At 39.7% G+C, this 21382-nt stretch overlaps 2 protein-coding genes and 1 pseudogene across 2 annotated transcripts in view; 1 reads left to right on the forward strand and 2 right to left on the reverse strand.

Annotated features, from left to right (window-relative positions):
* The window catches only part of LOC122658539 (probable E3 ubiquitin ligase SUD1), a 42755-nt gene extending 37693 nt beyond the window's left edge, over positions 1-5062 (forward strand). The window contains exons 7-10 of the mRNA XM_043853546.1: positions 3158-3321; positions 3412-3558; positions 4345-4851; positions 4893-5062. Coding sequence (XP_043709481.1) covers positions 3158-3321; positions 3412-3558; positions 4345-4851; positions 4893-4919 — 845 coding nt within the window. The 3' untranslated portion in view covers positions 4920-5062. The remainder of the gene's footprint in view (positions 1-3157; positions 3322-3411; positions 3559-4344; positions 4852-4892) is intronic.
* Positions 5063-5929: 867 nt separating this feature from the next.
* Positions 5930-7401, reverse strand: LOC122657301 (annotated as a pseudogene).
* An 11010-nt stretch (positions 7402-18411) lies between these two features.
* Positions 18412-19882, reverse strand: LOC122657302 (uncharacterized acetyltransferase At3g50280-like). The gene has a single exon (XM_043851954.1). The coding sequence runs from the start codon at positions 19844-19846 to the stop codon at positions 18419-18421; it is 1428 nt and encodes a 475-aa protein (XP_043707889.1). The 5' UTR covers positions 19847-19882; the 3' UTR covers positions 18412-18418.
* Positions 19883-21382: the final 1500 nt, after the last annotated feature.

Below are 21382 nucleotides of genomic sequence, written 5' to 3' on the forward strand. Positions count from 1 at the left end.
GACCACTGGACGTAGCCCTTTCGAGATTTTACTTGGGATTCAGCCACGACGTCCCATTGATCTTGTTCCTCTACCCCCTCAAGCTAGGGTCGGCATAGAGGCCGATGAGTTCCTATGCCACATTATTGAGGTGCATATAGATGTTAGAAGAATAGCACTCAATACTGATCATTACAAGGCGGCAATTGATAAGCATCACAGATATGTTGAGTTCAAACTTAGAGACATGGTCATTGTCAGGGTTATTTCAGAGAGACACCAGCCAAGTGTCCATAGCAAGCTCCACCCGAACAAGATGGGTCCATACAAAATGCTGAAACATATTGGACCCAATGCTTATGTTCTAGAGTTGCCTGCTGATATGGGCATAAGCAATGTGTTTAATGTGGCTGATCTTTACTCATATGTGGGACATCTCTCAGACGATGGTGATTCTGAACAAATCCTGAGGCTGCTCCAACTTAAGCCACGTACTGAAGGTGTGATCGAGGAGGTTCTAGATGATATGCACAAGACCACTCGACATGGCACTGGTTAACATTCCTTCCTCGTCAAATGGAAAGGTCGTCCACGCCAAGATAGTACTTGGATACATGTAGATGATCTCAAGAAGCTTGACCCCGAGTTGTATGAACGTTACATGGCCTTCACCCATTCATTGGAGATGAATGTTTTTAAGCCGGGGAGGGCTGATGCAGATCCAAGCATCCGCAAGAAGAAGAAGCAGCCCTAACATTAGGGCCAAGTGTTAGGAGCCTTAGTTAATTTTTAAGTTTCCATAGTTAGATTATTTTTCAGTCTAATTGTAACTTAAATTGAACCGGTTCAGACCATGCTCCAATTTAAGTGATTTATTTCTATTGGTTGTTAGGGAATCTTTTATTGCTCTACCTTTTTATTTAAGTTGTCCCACCCCTCCACGATTTATGTTGAGGGAGTGACTTGTTTTTGTAATAGGAATCAGCTTTGGGATTCAAACTCCTAGGCTGACTAGTTATTGGGCCTTTGGCCAAGTTATAAATAAAAGCAATCATGGGAGGCTCCCCCACAATTCACATTTCAAAAAAACTATCTTACTGCTTGCTGCCTTGCTCCATCATGAGTGTTGCCTTGTGGATCCTTTCAAGGTGAAGGGATTGGTGGACATCCAATCGACTCCTTGCATCTTGTTGATCGGGAGGATCTGTTTCTAGCTGTCTTCAAGCTGCTGCCATTGAAGACCTGCAACTCCAAGTAAGTGTTTAGCATTATCCATCATTCCCCCTTCTTCTCCTAATCCTCTACAACCTACCCTAACATCCCCCATCTATTTTATTTGAATTCCCTAAACCCTAATTCACTTACAGCCTTAAGCAGCCATTAAAATTCATCCATAATTAAATCATAGGATCCTCTCATCAACCCCTCCCCTTGATCCTAACCCTCGGCCCATCCCTTCACTTAAACCTTAATTCCCTTCATCCCCCACAAGCTGCCGAAACCCAAAAACCTTACCTGAACCAATTCAGCCATCAGAATACATCCATACCTTGGCTGAGTGTCCATTCCTACCCTAGGAAGACTCGATCCAAGCCCCCTTCCATAATTCCAACTCTAAACCCTAGATCTCTTTACCCTCATCTTTCCCAAAACCCAAAACCCGAAACCCTAATTTTCTGTTTTTGAATTTTTTATTCAAACAACACTAAACCTAGCTCTTTAGACTCCCTTAAACCTGCCCTAACCCTAACCCTAAAATTGACCTAAAACATCAATTCTGCCCCCATCGAACCAGCAGCTCTACAGGTCCTGGTTCTGGCTCCTAGTAAGTCTCTTACCTATCTAGGACTACATTATTCCACTCTCCAGTCTACTAGGGATATAAATGGATAGTCGAAAATCCGTATTCGATTCGTGTATCCGTTTTGTGGAATCTGTATTCGAAAAATTGGTTTCCAGAAATTATCCGAATCCGGTCAAAAGATAAATCAGAGAGAGAGAGAGAGATCTGCTATTAGGTCAACATAGGACCTAGGGTTTGATGGTAGGGTAAAGAGGAAAAGATGGATTTTTAGGGTTTATGATGGTCAGATGAGAACTTCAATCAAGTTTCCCAATGGGTGAGGAGAGAATTCGATCCAAATATGGGAGGGTTTTGATGGCTGGTTAGGTCTTGGCAGAATTTAGGTCTTGGGATAATTGAAAACAAAAGGGGGGAATTTAGGGTTTGGGTTGTGAGAAGATTAGAAGAAGAATTGTTGGGGATGGGGATGATTCAAACTCACTGTTGTTTGCAGAAAATCTGTAGCAGCAGCTTGTTGGACTGGAGAACTTGAAAAAAAATTGAATCTTGTCTAGAACTTGATAGTAGAGCTTCAATAGAACCACCTGGGCTTCACACCGCAAGGTGTCAATCGGATCAAACACTGTTTCTTTCAAACGATCCACCCGGACTTCACACCGCAAGGTGTCGATTGGATCAAATACCAATCTTACCAGCCTTGATCAAACACAAGACAACAATCTTCAATGGAGAAGAAGAGCAACAAAAAGCTTTTCCTTAATATCAAAATTCGTGTGCAATACTTGCCCCCCTCACAACCTTATATAAAAGACTAAAATATAAACTCCTACACTAAAAAGGAAAAGCCTAACCCAATCCTTGACCTATTAGGTAACTTAAACTAGCTAGGAAACTGAAATAGACTCAAAACAGGGTCCTATTCCAGCCCCACTAAACACCTAAAAGAAAACTACTAAAATCAATTAAATTGAACCATTAGTTGAACCAGTTCAATTTATGAACAAAAACACCAAAATAAAACTATGGAACTAAAACAACTAATCCCGTATGTGACCCTCTTACCCATACTTCAGGTCCATAAAAGTGACCAATTACATAGAAAACCCAAGGGATCAAAGGCCCAACATGTATAGAATTCAACCCTAAACTTATTCCTAATAAAACAAGCCTATTTTGGTGATGAATCTGCGTCAATGTGCCAATTAATTAACTAGTTGATGATCCCCTAATCAAAACCATCCAATTAGCATGTAAAAATATATATAGGAAAATATGTAGTTGATGCTTTTACTGTACTTGCCTGTGTTGGAAATAAATTTATCTGTGTAATTTTCTTTGAATTAAAAATGAATTGATTATGAGTTCTTCCTGTAGATCTTTACGCGTTCATTATTGGAAGCTACATTATCTGGACCATTGTAGCTGGAGCCAGGTATACAATTGAGCATGTTAAGGCACACAGAGCATGGGTTCTGTTGAACCATATCTGCAAGTGGTGTGGAATTGTAGTCAAGAGTTCTGCACTTTTGTCACTATGGGTAAGCCATTTAGCTGAGGATATTTTTCATGTTATTGATCATAATTGTTCATCACTCGTTATTCTTTTAATGTTTGCTATTGTTCTGCAGATCCTTGTCATTCCAGTGTTGATTGGTCTTCTCTTTGAGCTTTTGGTAATCGTGCCAATGCGTGTACCTATAGATGAAAGCCCAGTTTTCCTTCTCTACCAAGATTGGGCGCTAGGACTTATTTTTCTGAAGATCTGGACTAGATTGGTAGGTGTTTTACATAAGAGTCTCCATAGATGCATTTAATATTGTCTGGTAAGGATATTCATTATCCCCCAGCTCCAAAAAAAAGTCTGGTGCGGATAGCAGCTTATAACTAAACATGGAATGGTGCACATGCTTGGCGTTATGCCTGTTTAGGGTTTATATCTTGGAGATCTCTATCAGACACTATCTAATACAGTGACGCTGGATTTTGTTCCTGGAACTTGTCTGTGTTGGAAACCATTCACATTTCAGGAAAGTTCAAAACTTAACATTCAAAACAATAGATTGCAACTGTCATACATTTGTACGCATGCCACCATGAGAAAGTATGTACCATTTATACATCAGTTTACTTTAGGACATTCTTTTAGAATTGGATCTCCTACTATGTCTATAAACTGTAGATGTCTATGTTTTATATTTTTGGACAGCGAAACGTTGGACTCTTCTGGTTGATGTCGTGGTTACATAGTAATTAAAGTGATTTGGATCGACTTTAACCTGTTAAAATGGGATGCATACTGTCCTGGGTCAACATGAACCTGGCTGGAATTTGGATTTCACACCTTTCATCATTATGCTTTCAGGCTGTCGGATCTGCATGCCTGATTAAAATTGGGTTCATCCTCAATAGGTTATGAGGATGTGGAAGGAGAAAAAAAAAAGGGGGGGGGGTTGTGTGTGTGTGATTTGCTTATAAAGATTATCTTCCCCATTATCATTCTCAATCATATTTGTGGTTTTGAGAACGAAGTTGATTTTTTCGTTTCTTTTTTGGTGGATCAGGTCATGCTGGACCACATGACACCCTTGGTCGATGAAAGCTGGCGAGTAAAGTTCGAGAGGGTAAGAGAGGATGGTTTCTCCCAGCTGCGGGGGATCTGGGTACTGCGTGAGATAGTTATCCCAATCATGATGAAGTTGTTGACGGCTCTCTGTGTACCTTATGTGTTAGCAAGAGGGGTTTTCCCTGTCCTTGGGTATCCAGTGATAGTTGACTCAGCTGTCTACAGGTTTGCATGGGTTGGTTGCCTGAGCTTTAGCTTGCTGTGCTTCTGTGTTAAGAGATTCCATGTCTGGTTCACCAATCTCCATAATTCCATCCGTGATGACCGCTATTTAGTTGGCCGGAGACTTCATAACTTTGGGGAAGATAGAGCGGTGAATGCCAATGAGACTGATATTGTCCCTAGGACTCAAGATACAGCTTTGTGTAACGCTGGAATAATCCAACATGAACAAGAAGCTGATGTAGGAATGAGGCTAAGGCGCAATCCCCTAGACGAAAGGCAGGTTGCGTAGCTGGTTTAAGTGGTGTGATAGATATTTGGAAGTCTGCTGCTGCCCTGTTTATTCAGTGAGATAGGGGCACAGTTTCTCTTGTGCATAGAGACAGGGATCTTGATAACTAGCTTCTTTTTTCATATGACAACTCCCCATGATTGTTGGTGGAGAACTGTTGTAGAAAGTTGTTTATAGAAAAAGCAAATCCATGGTTACTGAGGGTTTGTAATATTTGTTCTAGTGGAATGTAATAGAACTTGTGTTTTGATTAATATGATTCAATAGTAGTTGTTGTATAGTTCTGTTTTAAGGAAAATTTGGACCATTTACTTCCCACTCTTTTGCATACACACTTGGAACCATTAACCATTTATATGTGTTACATGCCATAGGTGGGCAGCTTATGTTCATAAACCTGATGCATATGATCATCTCCCATGAAGTGAAGTATCTTGACATGCTAATTTTCTTTTTCGGCCTTGAAATCCTGCCTCTTTTTAGTTTTTGGGAAGGGAAATTAGTTAAAAAAAAAAGAAGGAAACTTCTGTGATAATGATTGTGTAACCATACCTTAATATGGTAATCAAACTTTTCAAATGGAATTTTTATTTTCCTTTTTAAATCCAAGGAAATTGGTTGCAAATTATAATCAAATTTAATAATCAAAGTTGGAATGTTTTGGAGTTGGTAACACAGAGCATGTTTGCTTGTGATTAAGAAAGTTTTCATCATAGTTTTGATTCATTTTCACTTTTATTTTTATTTCCTTTGCTTAATTGGACTATTAGTAACGTTGACTTCCTAAGTACAATTACGTTACTGTAATTAACAAATGTGGAATTGCTCCCCAACCATTTGCAACTTTTTCCTTGGCAATTGGCATAAAGATGATTTTAATTTGTCTTTGTTGCTTGTTACTTGATACAGTCCACTGGTAAAAACCCCTGAGGAATGATTTCATTACAGAGGAGGCAATATATAAAGAGGAAGCGCCATACATGAAAGAAGAGAGAGAGAGAGAGAGAGAGAGAGAGAGAATTGTGTTTTACAGGAAGAGATATATGAGCTCAACACAGGTAACAGTGCTGGTGGGAATTAAGGCGACACGGCATCCATAAACTCTGGATCGGACTCGAGAGCACTCATAGACTCTGGTGGAAGGCTCACTTCCAAGTCCATATTTCCTCCTCCTGGGCGCCCTGGGTATGAAGTTACTTTCCCATCGAACTTGTTTCCAAACCCGCTTCGAACAGCCTCTGCCTTTCCCCACCCAAAATCGCACCCATACATGTTGAATCTGGGTGAGTTCGTCATCATGACGCTGCAGGGATCTAAGAAATCGTTAAGCTTGTAAAAGGAAGGACTCACCATCCACCTTTCCAGCCACCTCCTCACATTACTGTCACTATGCCCATTCACAGCCTCGTGCAATAGCCATGCTGCCCACCCAATTCCATGGCTCAGCAGTTCTTCAACAGTAGTGGTTGCTTTCACAGCTAGAACACAGTTTCCAAAGTAGTCCGGTGATAATGGTGGGTTCAGTCTTGATCTATTATTGATGGACAACCAGCAACTTGTTTTCTGGTGACTGGGTAGATGACGGCGTGCCCGTGTCACACATCTCCAGACAAATGCAGACAAGGCCTGGAAGGAAGATATGGTGCTGGCGTTGGTGTTGGTGTTGCATTCTTCGTTGGCCTTAGCTTTGAGCCTCGCAATGGATTGTGGGGAGAAATGGAAGAATCTGTGTCTGAGCACCACGGGTGAAACGTTCCTGTGAATGAACTCATCATGGTGGGAGAAAGGTAAGTTGATTATGGGGCCCACATGGGCTATCCCATCGCGAAACCAGCGTCTGAGGACTGTGTGTGCGCGAGATGTTATCATCATCATCATCATCATGCTTTCCCCCTTCCTTGATGACCATCATCTTCCTGCAAATCTCAGCCCATGCATTTAAGAAATTCCAATAGGAAGTACCATCACCGACGACATGGTTGAAGGAGCATGCGATGAAGATTCCATCCACTAACTCTGTTATCTGTACGGCTAGCAAAGGTAAGGTGTGACCATCGTGGTTGATTGCTCTGCCAAGCAGAAAGAATGATTGAATGATGAGAGGAACGTGAATGGGAGAGAGGACATCTGCCATGGTCACGTCAGCAGCAACAGCATGGACAAAATCTACTCCTGGGTTGTTGTTGTTGTTGTTGTTGTTAGAATATTCCAAAGAAATTGAATAAGAAGGTGATGGGTCATCTTGTTTATGCGTGACCAAATGGCCAATCAGGGGGAGGAAGTGGAGTAGGGTGCGGGAAAGGGATTCCTTGAGGTGGTCGATGATGGTATTGATCATGGAAGAAGGGTCTTTAGTCGGAGGAGGTTTTGAAAAGAGAAGACCACTCTCGACGTAAGGTGTGTTAAGCAAGGCGAGATCGAACGTTGTCAAGTGGAAAGGTTGATTTGATTCGTCTGAAATGCACTCTGGTATGATGGAGCATCTTGAGATGTGCCGAACGGTTGGATGACTCGCCATTAATTACTGGTTTCTATATATATTCACTCTGCTCCTACTTCATTAATTCACCTAGCTAACAGAGAAAGAGAGATCATGCTTATTAGTTTCTCTTATATAGGAATAATTAGAGTTACTCTTGTTAAAAACAACTATAATGCAATTTAGCCTCGTTAATTAGCAACTATAATGCAACTTCTTGAGCGCATCAAATATAAATTGAAAAATTATTATTAAATACATGCACCCATTAAACCTATTATTGTATGATTGGATTCTAAATTATATGATTTGCTGCGAAGTGAAGCTCACATGTACGTTTGTAAGAGGATTGGTTTGGGCCAGGTTTTTGAAAATCCTAGTCCAACCTTGAGTCCCTGACTTGGGGTTTGGGGGTATAATTGGACCCTCATGAGTAAGGTTTAAAATTCAGGTATCGGAGTTGATATCAATGGCTGAAACCCTTTCTGGATTGGGATTGGATTGGTATAAATCAATCAAGGTCGATCAAAAAACCCTCCAAAATAATTTTTTTATGGAACAGGTCATGTATTGGCCAGAGTCGGTGAGTGATTTGATCTCAAGATCGGATTGGCTGATATTTATTTGGACTGGATCGGTCAATATCGATCAAGATAATATAAAAAATATATTAAAAAAAATTAAAAACTTTGAAAAGAATCCAAAAAACTTCAGTCAGATCGGTTGAGGATCGGATAGGATTGGCCGATCCAAGTAACGATCCAGTCAAACCTTGTCATATCAATTTGGGATCGGCCTCGATCGATATTGATCCGATTCAACTGATATCGATCAATCCAATCCGAGATTACGAACTATGCTCACGAATATTTCTTCGAACAACTTCTCTGCTGTGTCAGATATTTGAACACTTTTTAACAACCTTTCAGGTCATGTTACAGAGGATACCTCTTGCTTTGGTTTCAATTTATGCTTGAAGACCTTAAGAGCAAGATGAGCCGTTACAGAGAGTTCTCCACGTGATTAAGAATACTCACCGCATCTTTCTCCAAGTACATCTTCCTCAGTTGGGGTTGCATGAATTCAAAGAGGCAGCGGAGTTTCGTAAGTAACAAATACCTGGAATTGTACGACTGCTGCCGAAGCTATGCAACTCGGGGGCTCCTGTGGTTTAGTGGTCTACCCAGTTATAGCTTTTGGATGAAGGAGTGGTTTTCCCATCTGGGTTCGGAGACTCTTATTGTGGCTCGGAAGGATTAAGGGGATGGGCTTTGAGATTCTTGAGGAACAATGTCTCGCACAGAAACCCGAGGGAATGAAGAGAGAGAGAGAGAGAGAGAGAGAGAGACCGTGAGTTGAAGTACAAGGGAATGCAGAGACCATCGCTTACTTTTGGATTGCATCACATGGAATTATTTGATTTTTGTAAGAGGTCGCTTATTTTTAATCAGAATAATCATTTATGGAATCTAGTGATTCCTACCAGCGGATTTATCCTTTTAACTTTAATTATTCGGTCTGATGATTTGAATTAATAATAATAAAGATAAACGACAGCGACAGACAGATCACCCACGTTCGGTGGATCTCCTCCAGAGTCCAGCCTCGAATCTAAAATTAGGGCTGTCAATGTATAATAAAAAAATTTGAATTTGATCTGCATCCGTATCTATTTAAGGGCATTTGTATTCGATTAGAGATATTCAAAAAAAAATCCGAATAATCCGATAAAAATCCAAATCTGAATATTTAATTATAAAAAATTAAGTACATAACGATCTTGAGGGTTTTTGAAGATCCAATAGATTCTAGAGTATGAGGAGAAGAGAATCATGATCTAACACTATGGATTGAGAGTGAATTGTATCCACTAGGGGGAGGAAGGTTCGGGTTACACAAGACAGAGGTGTAAATGGATGATCGAAAATCCGAATTCGATCCGCATCCGAATCCGATTACATCCGATCCGTATCCGAGTCGAATCCGATCCATTTATAGGCCTACCTAAAACCATTGCGCTGGTCTAAGAAAAAATAAAATAAAATAAAAAGAGATGATTCACCCACCATCTTAGGGTTCACCAATCCCTCCTAAGGTTTTAGTATGTTTCAAAATATCCTCTCAATACTTATTCCCGCCCTCTCCCGTCATGTGGTGAATGTGATCTTCTTCACAGTTGGTAGGAGGAAACTCAATCATAAAAAAATAGAATAAAATAAAACAAAAGACAAAAGTTAGAGAAACAATAAAAAAAAAAAAAATAAAATAAGAGTTGTGCCCCTTTTCCTCCTATTTTTCGCATCTTAGTTTAAAATTAAAACAGATTTTTGAGGCAATTTTGAAAGTTTACTTTTATTTTATTCTTAGCATGACTATTAACCAACTTTGGGGATTGAGTAAATCTTTTCAAAATGGAAAATAATGGATGTAAAACAAATTTGAAACCTTATCTTATAATTTCCGTTCTTATTTAATAGATCTAATAAATTGTCTCTAAGTTCTTCAAGACTTTACAAAAGAGAAACTTCAAAATTAGTGCATTTGGTGCTGATGGGAAGAGGCATCTCTCTATGGTTCTAGGAATTGGTTTTGGATCAGTTGTATCAACCGATTTGTATTGATATTTGCCAAGACTGGTATCAATACTTGATCACTACGGATCAGTTAAAACTAACTATTTAATCCCTGTATGAGACCTAAACCACTAATATTTGGACTTATAGAATTGATCCATTACAATAGAAAACTCAGAAATACTGAAGCCATGATTCATAACCCATTGAGCACTCTAAATGGCTTAGGTTTGAAAAAAGGGAAGATATGGAGAGACTCTTCGTTCTCACTTTGGTCTTTCTCTTCTGACAAAGAAATTATAGGAGTCTAGCCAGCCATAAAGAGTTAAGAAAGAAGTGGAAGACCATCAAGGGTCAAGAGAAGAGGAACCAACCATATTGGGTTTCCTGCGTCATCTACATGTAATATAGTTTAGTGAAAAGTAAAAGGTGTTGGATTTTTAATTGTTTTAAAATTAAAGATTCAAAATACGGTTTTGTTGGAGGGTTGAGTGCTTTCCTAATAGACACCTAAATAGCCAATAGGTGCCTATTGGAAGACTTGTTTGAGTGGCTAACAAACAAGCCTTATGGGAAAAGACATGAGTTGGGACATATCTCTTGGAGACATCCCTTAGTGGTGTCTCTTCCTCTCCTATATAAAGAGAGGGGGTCTTGCTCATTCTCCAACAATTATTTTTGAAATACATTTTTCCGTCTCACTTGTAGTCGGAGTGTCGATGAATTAGTGAATATAGCCTTTGGGACGCCCTTTGTAATCACATTTGGAACGCAACCTATGTGATTAGAGAGTTGTTTTATCTTGGGGGTATAGATGCATGGTCAACCCGGATTGCGGGTGGGGCATCTAAAAACCTTAAGGAGAGCATCGTTTGATGCGACTCAACTCTACCATTTATTGTTCGGATTACACAAGAGGGCGTGTATTGTTGATGCGGTGCGATACTATTGCCATACCAATCAGATAAGTCTTGTATTTACTATTTGTTTATTGTATTTCTAGTCTTATACTTGCTGCCCATGATATTTTATGCTTACAATCTTAAGGTTTTTATAATGGTATAAGACTCTTGAATTTCATAGTTATTTGAAATTCTGATTTCCTATTTGACAAACCGTATGGGGTTTATTGTTATTGCAAGAGAAAGTGTCTCTCATTACTCTGTACATGTATACGTGTTGGTATGCCTTATCCATTAAACAATGAAATTAGGATTTCATGTGCTTTAATCAATGATGAAGCAGAGAAAGAGGGTGTCTTCCTTGATATTGTTCATGTAGAAGAGTCCGTGAAATGGGCTATTGGGAGCGATAGTTTTAAACTTTTTACTATGCTCTCCTCTTCTCATGGGAATTGGGTCTTGGCTGCACTCACTTCATTAATAATGCCACAATCAATTGCACTCGCCTAGATTATGTTTATGTCATAATCTTGTGAACCGTTTCATACTCTGAAATTGTTGCTTCTCATTTATCATCATTCTGTCTTACATTTAATTGAAGTGGGTAGGCGGAAAATGAGGGTGGGACCAGCTCCTATCAAAGGATGGCTTCACCATCGCTGCGGCGAGCCAACTTACTTTTTGCAAGGGACAGTGCTAGCTTTATCATCTGGTCCATTGTGGGTCGCTTCTCTCCATATTTTACGCCACCGTTGTGTGAAGATGGCCATATATCGTTTAGAGAGTTGGCCTTGGTTCACCGTTCATGCACGAGCATTGGCACCGTTTTGTTTACATTAATCTGCTCGGATGGGCTTTGGCCTTAGAGGTATCTCAAGAGAAGAGATCCCTCGGATGGAAGCATCAAAGGTATTTAACCGAATGATTTTCTTCAAATGGTGTTTGCTTGAGAATTATGAAACAGTCGAGAAGGGGTCTATACTCTTAAGAGGCACATGGCATGGTTTTAGTTCATAAAAATCGGATACAAAGTTCAAGAAGGCAATGTATTGGTTGAATGGGTTTTATGGGTTGTGGTGAGTTATATTATATAATGTTGGTTTTGATTGTTGGGAAATGTGAACCAATGTGTCTTTACACTTGGTCTTCAATAGATTGATGAGTTACTCTCGGTTCATGAGAACCTCGAAGGAGATCTTTCAATAGCATGGACATCTTGTATAATAAGATGGGTGGTTTCAATAGCATGTATGACTTTTAGTGGTTGTGCTTGACCATAAGATGAAAGCGGTTGGACTAAGAGTTGGATATTTTCAAAAGAAGCATTTTTGTGAATCGTTGCAATGTTTCTCTTAATTCATTTTGTTGAGTTAAGATTTTTGGCTAATAAAAGATATTTTCTTTCTTAGTGCCGATGGTTGCACCACGATTTTGTTTTTATGACATTACATTGTATTGTTTATCTCTTGTTTTGGTATTTTTCAAGAGACACCACCTCTTGAATTGGGTCATATTCATTATTACCATGGGATATGTCTCCCAGTTTCTATTTTGGAAACTAGTGGACATCATAGCCCATTATTGTTGGTTCATTCTATTTCAGTCCATATGTGGTTTATGTGTTTTCATACTTTATATGAATGGTGGTACATGTTTTAAACACATGTTTATGATGTAAGGTGTTTAAGATATTTTCATATAATCATCATATGTTTGAATGCTTGGTTGATCACGTCTAATATTTGGGCATTTATTTTGATTGGGTTATGATAAATCCAAAATCTGACAAGTAAAGCCAGGTGACTGTATTTGTTGATCAAATTGGTTGTTGATAGAGACAAGTGACATTATATACATATTGGTCGGGTGCTTATTCTATCATTATTTGTGCATAGATTTATGTACATATTTACTTGGGAGCATGAGTTTTATTTGAATGTTATGCTATATTTGATATGCAAGTAAAATTGTATGGGCAAATTAGTATGTAAATGTGGGGGGTCACAGTTTTTTCACAAGGACATTCTCATTTTGTATTGGCTTATATCTCTGAATGTGAAAAACCCAAAATGTGGGGGTTATAATGAGAATGTGTATATTTACATGTTGACTCTTTTTTAAGAGATATATAAAGCCAAATAGAATGATAATCTCTACTTGGAAATTGAATCTAATAGATATGTTTAGATTCTGATATATAAATATTTGGAAGGTTACCTTGGTTCAAAGGTAGCATGTAAAAACATGTGTTGGTGGGGGGTGATTCATGGAATCAGTAATATAAGCCTAAGTTGTGATTCATGGAATCAGTAATATAAGCCTAAGTTGTGATTCATGGAATCGGTAATATAAGCCAAGTTATAGGTTCCACCATGGTTTTATTTTTATGGTTTCATAAGAAAGCTGGATTTGGAGCCATAAAGCTATGAATATAAATGATAGATATATGGTGATGACCAACGCCAAATTGTGTCACGAAATACAAAGGGGATGGTCAATAGAGAAATAAAGACTAATATGTCTTGATTACATATATCGGTGAGGCTAAGGAAAGTAGCGGTATCGCTCGGTATAGTCGGGACAAGAATGACTAATACTATTACATAGCCTCGACCATTATTTTGGTATACATTTAAGGAATGAGTTTAAAGCCTGTGTCATAGGTCATGTGATGGACACCCAACCTATGTGAAGAGGTTTAACTCGAATTAGGTTCAAAGGGTACAAACGAAGTCACCGATGACTGACTAGTACTACTAAAATTTACTCATTACGATTACATGGGAAAGTAGTACCACCACAATGAAATGAGGATGAGTTAGATACTCTTAATCAAGCCAAATCCTACGAAATGTGGGGTGTGTTAAGCGTGGTGCGCATTGGCGACCTTAGTGGATGTAGGAGGTGAGGCCGCCACCGATGAAAGTTTTAAGGCGAACTCTTTAAACGTCCATGAGACCAAGATAGGGGACAATGCCGGTTAAAAATGTCCAATTTTGTCATGAACGGGTTAAGTCACGTAAGGTCGATGGTAGGATATGGATGGTGAGCTTGTCGGCTCGCCAATGAGGAAAGGTTCAAGAAGTCGACTTCACCTGCTACGTGGCGAAGTTCATCAAACCTAGTGTAGGTTCAAGTCCGAAAGACACACCTGATGTGTCCTACTATGTCTAATATATTCACTAACTCGGTGTTTTGTTTTATCGGTATTTTGAATCTGGGGGGATTGTTGGATTTTTAATTGTTTTAAAATTAAAGATTCAAAATACGGTTTTGTTGGAGGGTTGAGTGCTTTCCTAATAGACACCTAAATAGCCAATAGGTGCCTATTGGAAGACTTGTTTAGTGGCTAACAAACAAGCCTTATGGGAAAAGACATGAGTTGGGACATATCTCTTGGAGACATCCCTTAGTGGTGTCTCTTCCTCTCCTATATAAAGAGAGGGGTCTTGCTCATTCTCCAACAATTGTTTTTGAAATACATTTTTCCGTCTCACGTAGTCGGCAGTGTCGATGAATTAGTGAATATAGCCTTTGGACGCCCTTTGTAATCACATTTGGAACTGCAACCTATGTGATTAGAGAGTTGTTTTATCTTGGGGGTATAGATGCATGGTCAACCCGGATTGCGGTGGGGCATCTAAAAACCTTAAGGAGAGCATCGTTTGATGCGACTCAACTCTACCATTTATTGTTCGATTACACAAGAGGACGTGTATTGTTGATGCGGTGCGATACTATTGCCATACCAATCAGATAAGTCTTGTATTTACTATTTGTTTATTGTATTTCTAGTCTTATACTTGCTGCCCATGATATTTTATGCTTACAAAAGGGAGGAAGAAGGTCTGGGTGCCAATGTCCATTGGTTAAGCAATTGAATTTCATTTCTTTGAGTATCCACTCATTGTCTTCACTCAGTAAAAGTTTCCATAGCTCTTTAATTGTTGATAATTTTTCTATTTTCTTCTAGGGATGGAGAAATTAATAAATGTAGAGAAGAGAAGAAGACAGGGTTCTCCCAATCACTCAAAAAGAATTCAAAAGTTAAAAAGTTTTAGTCAATCTCAATCGTCATCTTCAGTTTTTTCATTTTTTCCTTCAATAGTCAGTAGTCTCTAAAGCACAAGCACGGTTAACAGAGAGGGACAAGAGGGAGTTGAGAGAGTGTAAAAGTGAAACTGAAATGAGTTGTTCAAAATTGGCATCAAAGCATGAGTTCGTTTGTCTTCTGCAGGTAGATTAATGACTTCGTTGGCCAGTTCTGAAAATAACCCAGATAAACATATTATTGAGTTGGTGAACCATGAAGCAGGGTTTTCAGTTTAAGACTTCAGAGGCACACTTGTACATCGATCTGACTTCAACTTCTGTTTTTGCCTTACACATTTGTCGTCGGTTCTCTGAAAACAACTAAATTGAATGGATCCAATTGCAGGTTTTTCTTATCTTCCCTTTTTTTCATGCCCTTTCCATTGATTTTCCTGTTGTTAGTCATACATTAACGGAATGAGGGCATACATTGACTTTTTAAGAAAATAGGGGCACATAAAATTTCCCAAAACTGACGAGTGTTATTGTAATTACGTGATACCTTAGGGGAGACACATGAAAATTTTCCAAAAATAAAAAAACGCGAAAAACACATTTTTGTGATGTTACCTTACATGCCCTTATTTTCTTGGCTTAATTGAACTATTAGTAAAGTTGCTCCCCAAACATTTGCTACTTTTTCCTTGGCAATTGGCATAAAGATGATTTTAGGGTAAATATCACCCCCCTCCCCTCTAAGTGTCTATAATATCAAATCCCACCCCCAAGTTTTGAATAATAATAATACCCTCCTCTATTTTTGAAAGATTCTATCAACCGTACCCTAACCGTTAAAAAACACCATTAAGTGATGATATGGGCATTTTCAATTTTTCTAAAACCCTAGATTACCCTTAATATAATTTTATTACAATTTTACCCTCTTCAACCTCCAAACCCCCTTTTTATCTTCTTCCCCAAAAAACTCCTTTTTCGTTTCATCATCTTCCTCTTCTTCTTCTTCCTCGCACGGTGGCAGTGGGCTGTGAAACAGGCTGATGCTCTAATTAGTAATGGTGAGATAAAAGTTGGAAGAAAATGTTTTAATCTATAAGCCAACAGTTTTGCAATGATTTTATAAGAAACATTACAGAGACTTATAGGTAAGAAATTTGTATCCCTAGAAGCATCCTATTTTTTGGGAATGAGACACAACAGGGTCAAAAATTTTAAACAAATGAAAAAACATCATTTGCAATTAGGTCCCAAAACTTTTGATAAAAACATGCCTAAAAACCATCAAATCCTGGAGTTTTGAGGGGTCCAATAGAAAAGACCACATTTCTGACTTCATTTATGTCAGGGTTGGAGCATAAAGAGATTTGGTCTCTTTCAGAAATCACAAGTTCAAAGAGGGATTCTACAAATGAGGCATCTAAAGGATTGGAGGACTAGAAGATCCTTTGAAGGTGAGGAATGGATTCATTGGCTATATCAATGGGAATCTCAAGTCGATCACCATTATTGTTGAGTATAAAATGATGCCCTCTCTTCCTGATATTGATTTTAGAAACTGTATGGTAAAATCAGCTGGTATTGCGATTCCCATCCTTAATGTAAAAATGTCTTGATTTTTGTAATCAGAATACCTCCTTTGCATTTTGGACCCAGTCAATCTGAGAGGAGAGATTATCCGAATCCTCATTGGAGGAAGACTGACAATCTTCCAAGTCAGATAAATTTTTCAAAAGATCAATTTTGAGGTTATCAATTCTCCCGAAAGTGTGATGGTTCCAATGGTTAAGGAGTCTTGCCATACTTGCTAGTTTGGATTCGAGTGAATCCAAACCAAGGGATTTCCAAGATTTCTGGCAGAAAGGGAGAAACTCTGAATGGTAAATCCACGCTTCATGGAAGTGAAACAACTTCTTATAGGATTTACTAGGCAAACAAGTAGTAACTATAATGGGATTATGATCTGATCCAAGAGCAGCAAAAGAAAAAGAGGAAAACCATTCAGGTGAGCCAAAAACTCTATCAAGACATTCCTTAATCAGTCCTGGTGGTCTTTACTTATTTGACCAAGTAAACTTAGATCCATGGATTTTTAATCCTTCCCAAGATAGGCTTGAAATCAGATTGGTTAAGCCTTGAGCAGCCGGGGATTGGTTAAAAGAAACGCCCCCAAACTTATCATCCTGGGACAAAACTTCATTAAAGTCTCCCACAACCAAAAAGTTGTGGTGAAGAGTTAGAGAAAACAAAGTCAGTCAACCCAGCAAGTGTTCTCAGTTGATACTGAGGAGGTGCATAGAGGCAAACACAAAGTCAAATGCCAACCAGAGGGTCAGAAATAAAAAGGTCTATGAAGTGGGTGGAGATTGAGATATTAGTGATTGTGATCAAATGGTAGGTAAGGACCCACAATATATCCTCTTTTATTTCCCCTCGCGCCCTCACTGTTAATGGAAGCAATTGATTTGTACATACCTGGTAGGTCAGATATTTTGAACATGTCACGTAGAAAGATAATATCAGGCTTGTGAATTTTAGTAAAAGAGACTACACTTCACCTTTCTAATCCATCTCTCCATTTGATAATCATGTCTTCTCATGGCAAAGGCTACATCAGAAGCTCATCTTCCCAGCGCAGGTCACCGTCCCCTCCTCTCGCCGGAATGGGGGATCACGAAAGGCATCTCGGCAGTATCAACCACTGGCACCTTGGCGCTCCGATGTCAACAGAGGTTCTTCTATCTTTGTATGGAGATAACAGGTCTCAGTCTCGTTTTCACAGAACAGCTTGGGCTACAGCAAAGGCTTTTTATGGATATGTTGTGGGATACCCTAGACCCAACAGGGACACTCGGATTTCATTCCTACAAACTGCGTGGGAATTGATCAAATGGACTGGTATACATTTGCTTATAACACGACGCATGTTTGCTTATATTAAGAAAGTTTAATTTCATCATTTTTTTGACTTAATTGTAGTTACCCATATGAGCCTTTTAGTTTATTGACTTAATTGGACGGTTAATAAAGTTGAATTCATAAATACAATTATGTTACTGTAGTTGACAAATGTGGAATTGCTCCCCAAACATTTTGGCACCGGGCATAAAGATGATTTCATTACAGAGGAGGCAATACATATAATTAAAGAGGAAGTGCCATACATGGCATGGCAGGAGTACAGAAAAAAGAGTTTTACATGGAAAGAGAAAGGTGTCGGGGACCTCTTCAGTCGAGCTGCCCGTACTGCCGTTTATGCCCCAGACACAGTAAAGCGGTGAAAAGATCGCTTTACCCTTGTCTGTGAGGCTTGCCCGAGCAGGGGTAAGACGGTCTTTTTCATCTTGTTGTGTGTGGAGATGCAGGGAAATAAAGAATCTAGATACAAGAAGACAGTTTTATTTAGATAAAAAGAAAGCTATTCATTCATACGCGCCCAACGCCAAACAAAGGAAATTGAGATACATAAAATAGATAGAGATATCTGATGAGCTCTGCATAGAAAGATATTACAGCTACGTAGTACGTACCACTACAAGTAACAGTGCTGGTGGGAATTAAGGCGACAACGCATCCATAAACTCTGGGTCGGACTCGAGAGCAGTCATACACTCTGATTGAAGGCTCACCTCCAAATCCACACTTCCTCCTCCTGGGCGCCCTGGGTATGAAGATACGTACCCATCGAACTTGTTTGCAGACCCGCTTCGAACAGCCTCTGCCTTTCCCCACCCAAAGTCGCACCCATACATGTTGAATCTGGGTGAGCTCCCCATCACGACATTGCAGGGACCCAACAATTTGGTAGGTTGGTAAATGAAAGGGCTTACCATCCATCCCTCCAGCCACCTCCTCACATTACTGTCACTATGCCCATTCACAGCCTCATGCAATAGCCATGCTGCCCACCCAATTCCATGGCTTAGCAGTTCTTCAACAGTGACGGTTGCGTTCACAGCCTGAACGCAGTTTCCGAAGTAGTCTGGTGATAATGGTGGGTTTAGTCTTGATCTATTATTGACGGTCAAACTGCAAGTTGTTTTCTGGTGACTAGGTAGATGACGACGTGCCCGTGTCACACATCTCCAGACAAGTGCAGACAAGGCCTGGAAGGAGGATATGATGCTGGTGCTGGTGCTGGCGTTGGTGTTGGTGTTGCATTCTTCGTTGGCCTTAGCTTTGAGCCTCGCAATGGATTCTGGGGAGAAATGGAAGAACCTCTCTCTGAGCAACACTGGTGGCTCGTACCTGTCAATGAACTCATCATGGTGGGAGAAAGGTAAGTTGATTATGGGGTCCACATGGCCATTCTCATCATCGAGAAACCAGCGTGTGAGGACAGGTGGGCACGAGATGTTATCAACATGCTTTCCCTTGACCATCATCTTCCTGCATATCTCGGCCCATGCATTGAAGAAATTCCAGTAAGAAGTGCCATCACCGACGACGTGGTTGAAGGAGCATGCGATGAAGATTCCATCCACTAACTCTGTTACCTGGACAGCAAGCAAAGGCAAGGTGTGGCCATCGTGGCTAATAGCTTCGTCTAACAGAAACAATGATTGAACGATGGGGGGAACGTGAACGTCAATGGGAGAGAGGACATCTGCCATGGTCACGTCAGCAGCAACAGCATGGACAAAATCCACTCCTGGGTTGTTGTTGTTGTTAGAATATTCCAAAGAAATTGAGTAAGAAGGTGATGGGTTGTCTTGTTTATGTGTGACGAGGTGGCCGGCCAGGGGAAGAAAGTGGACGAGGGTGAGGGAAAGGGAATCCTTAAGGTGGTCGATGATGGTATTAATGGAAGAAGGGTCTTTGGTCGGAGGAGGTTTTGAAAAGAGAAGACCTCTCTCGATGCAACGTATGTTGAGCATGGAGAGATCCCACGGGGTCAAGTGGAAAGATTGCTTTGATTCGTCTGAAATATACTCTGGTTTGATGGAGCATCTTGAGATGTGTCGAACGGCTAGATGACTCGCCATTACTTACCGGTTTGATATATTCACTCGCTTAGCCTAACAGAGAAAGAGAGAAGCTTAAGAGACCCGAGGGACTGAAGAGAGAGAGAGAGAGAGAGAGAGAGAGAGATCGTGAGTTGAGATGAGCAGGGGGGGGGGGGGGGTGGAGTTTAAAAACACTAGTGTGTTGTGGGGTGGGGGAGGTGGGGACAGAAATTGGATGGCGGAGAGAGAAGAGGTTTGAGAGAGGTCGTTTTCTAAATAGTAAAAGTGAATAATTTGCGAAGTGGATTGGGATTCACATGGGATGTGGGATGGTTTTACCAAATAAAGATAAATCGGATATCCAATAATCTGTGTGTGTTCCTCCATTTGGTTTTGTGGAGGAGGTAATTCGGATATCCAATAATGCTTTTGTGGAGTTCCAAATTTCAGTTCACATGAAGCAGCATGTTCTAGTTTCTATGTCTTCGGCATCTCTCACTTCGTAAGCTCCTTTGTTTACACTCAAAAATTACCGATTGACCGGGGTAATGGTAGACCGATCAAGTTCAAGAAGCATAAAGATGGGTCTAAAGGTGTAGGAGAATGGTTCTTAGACCAGAACCTGATCTAGCATAAATGTTCTAATTTCCATTGATTATGATTTGAATTCAATATGATTCGATCAGAATCAGCCTAGAATCAACCTGAATCATAGAAATTGGAATTGGGATAACAACAATAAAAGAGAAGAAGCAAAGATTCCACAAATATATAATTTTTTTTGGAGTTTTGGATATTTTCTGCTATTTACTGACTAGAGAAGGCATATAATAGAAAAAAAAAAATAAAGATAAAAGAGAGATTTCAGAGCCGATTTCAAAATAGGTTACAGGAATCAGAAGCAGGGCCAATTCCAATCCAATTTCTGAAACAATGAAAGAGGAGGTGGGATAAATTGCCAAGGGGGGGAGGGGGGAGTGGAACCATTCCTTTAGTACTGTATGGCCCTTTCCTTCATAACCCCTGTAGTGCTGTTTTTTCTCTTTTCCTTTTCTTTCATGAAAGTAATTTAAAATTTAACTTGGTCCATAAGGATTTAGAGGATCCAGAGAATGAGTGAGTCCGGATTAGGGATGTAAATGGATAACCGAAACCTGAATCCAAATCCGCATCCGTATCCGTTTAGGGACATCTGTATTCGTTTAGAGATATCTGGAAAAAAATTCGAATACTCCGATAAAACTCAGTCCAAAAAATATCTAAATACTTAATAATAAAAAATTAAGTAAATAATGATTTTGAGGGTTTTTTAAGATTCAACATGTTCTACAATATGATGAAAAGAGAATCATGATCTAACAGATGTGGATTGAGAGTGAATTGTATCCACTAGGGGAAGGAAGGTCCGGGTTACACAAGGCAGAGATGTAAACGGATAGTTGAAAATCCATTAGAGGTATCCGTATTCGACCAGGGAATATCTAGCTCCGATCACATTCGATCCATATCCAATCTGAATTCAAATCCGAGCCATTTACATCCCTAGTCCGGATCTTCTCCTAGTGCCACGTTTCA

This window comes from Telopea speciosissima, chromosome 4 (assembly GCF_018873765.1).
Source record: "Telopea speciosissima isolate NSW1024214 ecotype Mountain lineage chromosome 4, Tspe_v1, whole genome shotgun sequence".
In the NCBI taxonomy this organism is placed as follows: Eukaryota; Viridiplantae; Streptophyta; class Magnoliopsida; order Proteales; family Proteaceae; genus Telopea; species Telopea speciosissima.

What these genes read in the sequence shown, in the direction of transcription:
- LOC122657302 (XM_043851954.1), bottom strand. Translation starts at nt 19,846, where the DNA reads ATGGCGAGTCATCTAGCCGTTCGACACATCTCAAGATGCTCCATCAAA.